Source organism: Diceros bicornis, chromosome 4 (genome assembly GCF_020826845.1).
Source record: "Diceros bicornis minor isolate mBicDic1 chromosome 4, mDicBic1.mat.cur, whole genome shotgun sequence".
NCBI lineage: Eukaryota > Metazoa > Chordata > Mammalia > Perissodactyla > Rhinocerotidae > Diceros > Diceros bicornis.
In genome coordinates, this window is record NC_080743.1 from 56,089,092 (window position 1) to 56,100,434 (window position 11,343).

At 39.1% G+C, this 11,343-nt stretch overlaps 1 protein-coding gene across 1 annotated transcript in view; it reads right to left on the minus strand.

The window, feature by feature from the left end:
• The window catches only part of THEM4 (thioesterase superfamily member 4), a 31,092-nt gene that overhangs the window by 18,907 nt on the left and 842 nt on the right, over positions 1 to 11,343 (minus strand). Inside the window, exon 2 of the mRNA XM_058539179.1 lies at positions 6,293 to 6,479. Coding sequence (XP_058395162.1) covers positions 6,293 to 6,479 — 187 coding nt within the window. The remainder of the gene's footprint in view (positions 1 to 6,292; positions 6,480 to 11,343) is intronic.

Consider the following 11,343-nt stretch of genomic DNA (forward strand, 5'->3'; position numbering starts at 1 on the left):
AACATAATTGTTAATAACAAGTAAATTAAATAGATGTAAATAAAAGTTTATAAATGAACTTTTCAACAATAATTAGGTTTTATAATATAACTACTTAAAAATAGTTTCCCAAATCTCTTTGGTAACTTACACTCTTAGGGTTTTGCTAACTTAAGTGATGGATGTTCATTGAATATCTAGATGATTTAAAAAATAAGATAATTGAAACATTAACTGCTAAACATAAGTCTAAGTTTACCTACTTTTAGCCTCTTATCACAGAGGAACTAAAGATATTTGGGTCTGTTAGTAAACACGTCTAGTGCCACACTGAAAAGTTGTACTATGAGGAAGTGCATGCTTCTAGAAATTATAAAATATATTCATAAAATTGTCAATCTACAGAATACCGGAGTGAAAGACAGTTAACAATTGCTTACTTCTTAGTTTTCATTAGAAATTAAGGTTTCTAAGGGTTAAGAATTCTACTTAATATACATAATTAAAACTACTAGAAATAAGGGAGGCAATTGTATGCAAGGAAAGTAGGATGTATTTTTGATAAGAAAAGATATGAAGTATTGAAACTGAGGATGAAGGAGGTAAAATTTCCCTGGATTAGGGTGAAACCCTACCTTGTACACACAAGGTTCAAGTGGGAAACAAAATAACCAGTTTCTGAGCTTGCCTTGCAGAACAGCAGGAGGGTCTCTGACAACAGAGTAGCTTGCTGACAGCTCCAACCTGACTAAGCATCTCACAGGAGCATTGAGAAGCTACAACCAGCACTGAGAAGCTAAAACGACCCACTTTAAACTTTAGCCACATGCTCTCCTTCGTCTACCTCAAACCCCAAGTAAAAACCCTTGCTTGTAGCTTTTTGAGGAGTCTGGGATTACAGCGTTAGCTGCTCTTTCTCCTTGCTCAGAATTCCTACTTTCTTCCACTACACCCGGTGTCAGAGATTGGCTTGCTGCAAGACAGGAGAGGGAACTCACTTCAGGTTCAATAACAGTATGGAGATGTGTTTTTGTTAGGTGAAAAAAAGTAATTTTGTAGAATGGTTGTTTCAGAATGAGAAAGAGGAGAATAAAGGACAAACTAAGTGGATAAAGCTGGGGGGGAGGAAGAGAGGGAGAGAGAATCTTATCTCTTGTGATCAAGCTGGTTAAAATTGAATGAATTTATTATAAGGGTTTTAAAAATAAGCTTTAATATCAATAGAATGCCAGTACAAAATTAAAATTTAATATTCTTTTATCTGTTAAAAGGACAGTTTTCTTGATAAGATTATGAAAGGTTTTTCTTTGATTTTTTCTTTACCTTTTAAGTAATCTGCCTAGAAAGCAAGGATTTTGTGTCTTAGCAGAATAATTTCCTGTACTTCATGTTGCCTTTATCAGGTCTTTGATTACTTAAGAAAACTAAGTCTTCTCTATTAAAAGAGCTAAGGTTTTTTTTTGTTGCTGTTGTTTTTTATAACTATGTAACTTTCTGTATTTGCCTTTGAAATCTTTTAACCCTCACTTTGGTTAAATGGATAACTATTGTTTCACAGTGACCAGTGATCCTATTTAATCAAGTGTTTTAAACCTTTTGATATTTTTGACAAACCACCCAAAATCAAAGTCTAAATGAAGTCTTTTTTTTTTTTTTTGAGGAAGATCAGCCCTGAGCTAACATCCATGCTAATCCTCCTCTTTTTGCTGAGGAAGACTGGCTCTGAGCTAACAGCCATTGCCAATCCTCCTCCTTTTTTTTTTCCCCCCCCAAAGCCCCAGTAGATAGTTGTATGTCATAGTTGCACATCCTTCTAGTTGCTGTATGTGGGACGCAGCCTCAGCATGGCTGGAGAAGTGGTGCATTGGTGCGCGCCCGGATCCAAACCCGGGCTGCCAGTAGCGGAGTGTGTTCCCCTAACCGCTAAGCCACGGGGCCGGCCCTAAATGAAGTCTTTTTGACCTCAAACTAACTTTGGGATTTTCCAGAGTGCCCCGGAACATTTCAAAAGCTTTGTTTTCTCTCTTTATAAAAGAAAGATATTGAACTATTTAGGCTTATTTGATATGTTAAATTATAGGGAAAGCATTGTCAAATAAGAAGTGATGTTTAACCTTCTTAGGTTATATTTGTATGAGTATATGTTATTAATGTAAGTGTTCCAGAAATTGCATGAAATTCCTAGAAATCTGATATGTCCTGGTATAATTTTATGAGTCATAATTCTAGTTATTATCTTAAAATATGTCACAGAAATAGCCAAATTTCCTTGTCAATTACATTAAAATGAACTCTCATCAGATCTTTAACCATGGCCATTTTTAAATCTTTTTGTCATTTACAGACAGTTATTATTTTACTCTGATGCTTTTGCAAAAGTGCTTTGTCTTCAAAGAGATTCATGGAAAGAGCTCTGACAAGTACAGATTTCTGATAACTTTAAGATCATACCACTGAACTGGGTAAGAATTTTCAGAACTTTAATGGAAAACTGGATTCATAAAACTGCTAAACCAAGGAGATAAAGCAGAACAAGAATTAATTACATGGGAGTGAGTGAACTAATGATGATGATTAGAATTTTTAATGACTTTTTGTTTGAAATATTGCTGGTTGTTTACTGTTCTGTTTTTCCAGATTTAAGGTAATCTTTTTATTTTCTCTCTTAAGCTATCTGTATCTTACACCAATTTAGTAAAGTGTACCTTTTTAAATGGAATTGAAACATTTATCTTTCTCCCTACCTGATTCCTCCAGAATTTGGAAACTCTTAAGTATTCTTAATTTCATGGTAATTTAGTTATTTGCAGAATCTGTTCTCCTTATAACAGGACATAATTGGAAACATTGGTTATATTACCCGAGCTTTGACTGGAATGTCATATTTGAGAAAAATGTGCACAGAATCAGATATGACCAGTAGCTTTAAGGAACTAAGGTTGACTTTATGGAGCCAATATAGCACACCTTTAAAAAACTGCCTGATATCTTGCTTACTCCGTTCCCAGCTTTACAGCTAAGGAAAGTGACTTCCTGGCAGGCCCAGGAACCTCAGGATATTTGGGGGACTCTGAGATGAGAGGAATTCACCCAAATCCATATATCTGCAAAAGAAAATGGTGAATCCTTGGCTTGGCTTCCTAGCCTTGTAAGGCTTTTAAAAGTCCAATCTGATATTCCTTACAAAAAATTCAAACAAAGTAAACTCAAAAAACCTATGTGGCCAATCACTAATCTTGCTGCATTTATGTAAATAATCAGGCCACCTTTAAGAAGACTAGACTTATTTTGCAAAAAAATTAGTCTTACTGTGATTATCTTTGATAGAAATTGGGTGACTGTAGAGAGAAAGACTACGTTTCAGTAGCACACCTTTGTGGATATCAGATTCCAGTGCTGTACACTGTCTTTGAGGTTTTGTGATCTACCTGCAAACTGGCCTGGATTCTAAATTCTTCAGGTTTCCTCAAATATCTGGTTATGACTCTCCAAACTAATGTTTCCAATTTTCTCCTACCCTTCAACTTGAAATCACTAAGAACAAAAACTGCCCTTTTCCAGAAGCCCTGCAAACTGAAGCTGGATAATTTGATACAAACTTCAGAGAAATCACACAACAGCTCACATATGGACCACCTTTGTGCCTGTTGCTGTGTGGGCTACTCGGAAAGTACACTGGAACCCCTGGTGACATCACCACAGACATTCAAACCGCAAATCAGGGAAATGTGTCAGAGTGCCATGCATGCCCTTACTCCATCTGAAGGGTCCAACTTCCAGAAATCTTCTTGACCCACTGTTCTCTAGACTCAAAAACTGAGTTTATAGTTTGTTCTAACTATTAGCCTTTGTTTTCTCTTTTGTTTCCACAGAAATGCCTCTTATTAAATACTTGATTGATAGCACCATTTACAGCCCACCTGCAACACTGCTTCCTGAAATGAGACACAACTGTTTAACTGAACTCACCTATTCTCAGGACTAAGAGACTGGTTCTCAGCGACTAAGACCAACTCAGCTTCCAGACTGTGAAACTTCTTAGGGAAGCTTCAAAGGCAGGGAATGAAGGGTAGCAGAATATGCCACTCCAAAATGTGCCTCTTGGCATAAGGATTATTTTTGAGAAATGGCAGACACAGGAGAAGCTCTGAAAACAGAGTAGAAGTTAACCTTTTGTAAGGGAAATATTTATTTATAAAGGAAATCTCCATTTGTAAGGGAGTACCAGGAAGAGGATGACTCGAAATCACAAGAGAATCTTATCAACAGAGAAAGCAGCAACTTAAATCTGCCTAACAAACCTTACCCTTGTTTACAGAGCTTTCCCTGGTACCTCCCCACAACGGCCCCCCTCCTCTACACCTTTCTTTTGTCTTTAGCTGAAGATGGTATTTAAACTGATGGCTTGGGCCACTTCAGGGAGTTACTCACTTTTCCCTGGGTATTTACCATGTATACATGAGGTGTGCATGTTAGTAAACTTCTTAGTTTTTTTTTAAAAAAAAGAAAGCAATGGGCAGGAAAGAAGGTGGTTCACTATTCCTCCCAATTCCTATACCAGAGATCTGCAGATTTTTTTTTTATTAAGGTGCATTTATTTTTTCCATAGCACATATCACCATCTGATCTACTTTGTGTTTTCTTTATTTAACGGTTTGTCTCTCACCACTAGAGTGTCTGCTCCAGGAGGGCAGACATTTTAGGTAAAGAAAAACAAGTAGAGCATCTTAAGCAGGTCCCCTGGGATGTTTCCTTCCTTCCTTCTTACCACAAATATGTATAATGCATTTACTATTGTTAAAAAATAGACAACAGGCCAAAAATGGAGTCACTTGTGCTAAGCACACAACACCAAACTAAGACTTAACACCTAACTTAATTACAGTCTCAACTTCTCCCAGGAGTGGAATCTTAAACCAGTCAATTTGGAGTTACCTGGTCAGCACTAGTGATGTAATCTGCCTGATAGACCCCTGCCATCAAATCCCTCAAAGGAAGGTGACCTTGCCTGAAACAATCCACTCTTTACTAGTAACTTCCTTGTCCCACTCCCTTCTGACTATAAGTCTTTCATTTTGTACAGTTCTTTGGAGCTCCCTTCTGTTTGCTAGATGGGATGCTGCCTGATTCATGAATTGTTGAATAAAGCCAACTAGATCTTTAAAATTTACTCATTTGAATTTTGTTTTTTAACACCACGTATCAGGTACTGTTCTAAGAACTGGAGATACAGTAGGGAATAAAACATACAAAAATCTCTGCCCTCATGGAGCAGACTCTCTAGTGATGAGAGACAATTAAATAAAGAAAACACAAAGTATGTCAGATGGTGATAAGTGCTGTGGGAAAAAATAAATGCACCTTAATAAATGCATATGATTGAAAGAAAGAAAACAAGTGAAAGAAAACAATCTGAAAAGCCTACATACTGTATGTACTCTCAAAAAGGCAATGCTATGAAGACAATAAAAAGATCAGTTGCTGTCAATGGTTCGGGGGAAGGAGGCAGGGATGAACAGGTGGAGCACAGTGGGATTTTCAGGACAGTGAAACTATTCAGTATGATATTGTAATGATAGGCACATGTCATTATACATTTGTCAAAACTCATAGAAAGTACAACGCAAAGAGTTAACCCTAATGTAAACCATGGACTTTAATAATAATGTATCGATACTGGCTCATCAATTATAACAAATGTACTACACTAATGCAATTTGTCAATAATAAGGGAAGCTGGAGGGCGTGGTTAAGGGATATAAGGGAACTCTGTACTTTCCACTCATTTTTCTGTAAACCTAAAACTGCTAAGAAAACAACAAGTCTATTAATTAAAACACACACACGCACAGGATGGGAAGTGCAATGTGTGAGCGTATGTTGGGAGGTGAGGTGGGGTGCCTTGGGAGTTTAGAGTCCGGGAGATCAGGGGGTGACCTGAGCGTCCTCAGCTTCTTAGGGTGACAGAGCCATATACTGGCATAAATGATAAAACATGATTAGTGATCACAGCCTCAAGACAGAGAGGTGAAGAGGTTGTGGGAGGGTGGAGGCTTTCTGGGGTCCTTTCTTCACTTCTGCTAATGGTGATGAGGAGGCCAGTGTGGGGGGGCAGTCTTATTCCTGGCAATAGGCTTTACACTCTCCCACAATCTGCAAAATTTATTGAGATTTCTGGCCTATAAAACTGGCGAATATAGCAAACCCTTGCACTATACTCCTTCCTTTTCCAAGTGGTAATTAGCGCTTCAATCTGTTCTTAGTTTTACATTTGATATTTAAATATTCTTTATGGGAGAGTGGCTGCTCCTACCATGAAAAAAGTTTTTGAAGTCTTCAGTCTCTTGAACAGCTACATCTCTATATGAAGGCAAACGTTTCCAGGAGCCATCTTCACATTTCTTCATGTACTGGTCATAGAGGAGTCTCAGGTCCTTGCTCCAGCTGGGATTGGGGACAGAATAGTCCTTAAGAATGACTTCCTCAGAAGAAAGCAACCTCTAAAAGACAGAGGAGAAGAAGAGTAATGGGAGGTACATCCTATTTCATAACATATTCTCCTATTTTATAAGACTATCTTACTGCTTTTCCTCTTCCCAGAAGCTTGTCATTTCAGTGAAAGCAAATTTCAAGGATCACTTGGTCCAACCTTCCTGGGAGAAATGGGAGACTGAGAGAGGATAAATGATTTGTTCAGTGTCACTCAACTAGCTCTTGGCAGAGCCAGCATTACACCCAGGTTGGTAGACCCAGATTGGTAGACCCAGGGTCTTCTGGGTTTGATTAAGGTTTAACCAAACCTTAATCAAGCACAGGTGAGCCAGGCACTGGAGCTGAAGAGAGATGAGGGACTTTTCCAAGGACTTCATCGCGATTTTCCTCCATGTAAAAAGTGCTACCAGTAGCGCAGGCACAGGAAGCTAGAGCACAGGAGAGAGGTATTCATCTCAGATTGGGGATTCAGGGAGGGGTTCTTTGACTTGAATCTTGATTAGACAAGCAGAAATTAGCCAGCTAGAAAGAGTATTGTAGGCAAAAGAACACCGTGTGCAAAAGCAAGGAGGCACGAAACAGTCTTGAGGGGCCTTACTACAACCATAGTAAGTAGGTACTCATTATTATCTCCATTTACAGGTGATGAAACTAAGGCCTAAAAGAAGCTTGGTGTTGTTTCAGTGCAAGGGGAGGAGCAGAAGGCTGCAGAGATGTAGGCAAGGGCCTGACTGTGAGAAGCTTCCACACTAAGCTAACTGGTTTGAATTGCATCTGCAATGCTCTCAGACAGATTTTAAACAGGGGAGTGACATGTTCAGGTCTGGCCATAACATGAAAGACAGTGGGAGTCACTAAGATTGGAATCAGAGGGCCCTGTCTGGAGGCAATTGGGGTAACCCTGGTGAAAAATTATGAACACGTGCAGAACTCACTGACTTTGGATAAGGAGAGTGAGGGAAGAGGAAAAATATAAGTGCCAATCCCAGGTTTCTGACTTGTGCAACAGAGAGGGTGACAGAGCCAACTGCCAAGAAAGAGAACATCAAGAAAGAAGAGGAGGTTGCGGGGATGAGTGTTTAGTGTCAGAGTAACCACGCCTTCCATTCATGCTACTTCTCTGCAGCACTGAGCACTGCTACCACTCCAGTGCCCAGGCAGCAAGTGGAAAGGTAAAGGGGCTTTGGAGGACTTGGGGGAAAGAGTGTGACCTACTAAGGAGCAGGACAAAGCAAAAGCCCACAGGTACCAGAAAGAAACATTGCTTCTTTTGACTTCTTGGAACATTAAGATCACAGAAGCTATCTGTGGCATTCTACTTCCAGGTACCCTTATCAATTCATTCAGATTCAATGTGAATCTGAAACCAAAGCAGGGAGGCTGCACTTACTGTGACAGAAGAATCAGCCAAGCAACCTTCTGCTGACACCTGGGCTGGCTCTGGTCCTGGCCCAATGGTAAGAATAAAAGGAGCCTGTCTCAAGAACTCTACGGAACTAAAATCTTCCTGGCTGAACAAAAGGAAGTCTTGACTTCACGAGGGGAAAAAAGAGTAGGGTCGAGACTACTCCACTCCCTAGCCCAGTATTTGTACCTTTGTTTTTTGCCTATGGTTTTGCAGTGGCTCATCCCCTGAGAACCTAGCTCAGAAAATTTGGGAAAGAAAGAAAAGAAAAACAAAACAAAACCCACTCAATCTCTCTCCATCTTAACACAACCAATGGTAAAATTTTGATGTATTTCCTCCAAGTGTTTTTAAATGTAATTTTTCTTAATATATTTGTAATCTCAGTAAGAAAAATAATTTTTCTTTCTGCTTCACCACTTAAAATTATTTAGTGTTCACTTTCTCATGTCCTTAATCTCAATTATCACCATTTTCAACAGCAGAAAAATAGTCCTTTAAACTAATGTATTATAATTTACTTAACCATTTAAGTTGGCCATTTAAATTGTTTCCAATATTTTGCTGTTTTAAATGAAAATGAGGGGCCGGCCCCATGGCCTAGTGGTTAAGTGCGTGTGCTCTGCTACTGGTGGTCTGGGTTCGGATCCCGGGCCCGCACTGACGCACCGCTTCTCTGGCCATGCTGAGGCAGCGTCCCACATACAGCAACTAGAAGGATGTGCAACTATGACGTACAACTATCTACTGGGGCTTTGGGGAGAAAAAGGGAAAAAAAGGAGGACGATTGGCAATAGATTAGTTAGCTCAGGGCCAGTCCTCCTCAGCAAAAAGAGGATTGGCATGGATGTTAGCTCAGGGCTGATCTTCCTCACAAAAAAAAAAAAAGAAAAGAAAATGATCATTGGAACATTATGAATATAGCTTTTTCTCTATTTTGGATTATGTCTTTATAATCCAGTCCCAATCATGTAGTTTAAAGTACATGAATTCTGGAAGTAACCTAACAGATACAATTAGTCACAAATTAATACGTACTGACCAATACATGTCAACTGAGAGGTAGAATAGTATGTGTAGGCTTTGGAGTTGTGAATTTGGGCTCACCTCATTCATCGGTCTCATCTTAAACCGGCAACTTTAGGATTGATCAGTTCCAGCATCCTTTCATGGACCAGTGCAATAGAGATAATAGAAGATTTTTAGGAATTAAAATGTCTTCTTTGACTGTGGGCTCTCCTACCTGATTTTAACTTTGAATGTCTGGGATTCAGCTACATGCAACAAACTTTGTGAGCCCTGCTACATGCCCTGGTTCTGTGTCAGGAGCAAGTAAGACAAAGATAGAAGACTTAGGCCCTGCCCTCAAGCGCTTGAAGCTTTGAGTGTGAAAAATGCTACAACAGAAGTAGATACAGACACAGAAGGAGTGATTTTCAGGGAAAACTTCAAAAAGATGAGGACTGGGGCTGGCCTGGCATAGTGGTTAGGTTCACGTGTTCCACTTGGGTGGCCAGGGGTTTGGATCCTAGTCACGAACCTACACACCGCCCATCAAGCCACGCTGTGGCGGCATCCCACATACCAAATAGAGGAAGATGGGCACAGATGTTAGCTCTGCGACAATCTTCCTCAACCAAAAAGAGGAGGATGGGCAACAGATGTTAGCTCAGGGCCAATCTTCCTCACCAAAAAAAAAAAAAAAAAAGATGAGGACTGATGGAGTGATTTCTAAAGCTCACTAAGGAGAGAACTGGAGGGCTGCTCCAAGCAAAGGCATAGAGAGATGAAACAACTGTATGACACGTTGGGGAACTGCTAGGATTTCAGTCTTCATGGATGTAAGGTGCAAAGAAAATAGCAGCAAGACGTGAATGGCAAAGTAGAAGAGGGATCACATTACAGAGGCTCTTTGGCTTTAATGCAGGCTTAGATTTTATCATCTAGGTCCATGTTTCCAAAGGCCAACAGGAAAGATTACTTTAGATGGCACAAGGACAATGATATGTGTATTTTTAAATGCATATTATAAAAAGGACATAAATAGCACATCATACTGTGATTTCACAAATGTTATTACTTAGGATGAAGCTAATTAAAGAAAGAGAGTCTTTAAAGAGTCATGAAGGAGGTACTTGAAAGATAAAATACTTTTTTCCATTATGGCATTAAGGAGTTTTAAGCAAAGCAGTAACGTGAACTTAGGTTTTAGAAAGCTCCCCTTGATGTAAAGGATGAATTGCAAGGTGAGCAGCAATGGTAGAGAAAACAGTTAAAAGACTGTTGTAAAGGTCCAGGTTATGGTTAGAAGCTGATCTAGGTAAAAAGGAATGAAAACAAAAGATTTAAGAGATATTTAGGATATTGAGACCAAGGGATGTGGAGAGTGATGGTGGGGGAAGAGGAAGTAGAAGAGTCTTGGATGATTCCAGAGTTGTGGCTTTGCAGATTGGGGTGGAAAGAAAAAAAGAAAGGAGGTTGTTCTAGTGTTAGTGTATGTGTTAGGAGGGGGAGAGTAGGAGTGGATCTGTTAATTTTAGTTTGAGGCATGGTAAGTTTAGGACCCAGATGAACACTACCATGTAGTGAGAAATAAAAATAATGCAAGTTTCAGTTCAAGGAGGTGAGAGCTAAGAGATACTTGAAGTAAGGTACTTGTAAATTCACAGCATAGACTGTGTATATGAGGGATAAATGGTAGGGATAATCATTACCTTTTGTTGCCCTGAGTAGAGGAAACGTCTTGCTTGATTTTCTGTTATATATATTTCAAATGGGACTTATTAAGTAAAGTTATGACTTTTTTTATGTCTCCTTTTAAGATTAAGTTACTGAACAAAAAGAAGCATGACTTATAAAGCCTGTAAATACTACTACCAAATATTCTCAACACAGATTACAAGGCACCAACATATTATTAGAGAATGGAATTTATCTTTGTTGTTGTGAGGTTGGCACAGAACATTTTCTTTTCTAAAGGGCAAGAAGGTACAGGATTAATAATCAATCTGCACTCATTATTCTTTAAAAGAAAGCTACAGTAGTTTCCAGTTCTTGCTCAATACAGAGCTGTTCCCTCTTGTATGCTCCCTTAGTAGTTCTTTATAGCATATAGTACTTATATTTTTTAATTTTACAATTTCACCCCTTTCTCCCAAACTAGATTGTGAGCCCCTTAAGAGAAAGGGTTTGTTTCTTACTCATCTTTATATCATCAAACACCAATGTCTGGAGTATTGTTGGGGCTGACTGAATATTAATTGAATACATCAATGAAGCAAAACACAGGGATAGAATAGACAATATTTATTTAATACTAACGCTAGGCACTGCGTTAAACACTTTACTTGCATTATCTCATTTAAACCTTGTAACAACCTTTAAAAGTGAGGAAACTTGCAGGGCCAGTCGCCTGGTGTAGTGGTTAAGTTCGCCTGCTCTGCTTCGGTGGCCCCGGGGTTCCCAGG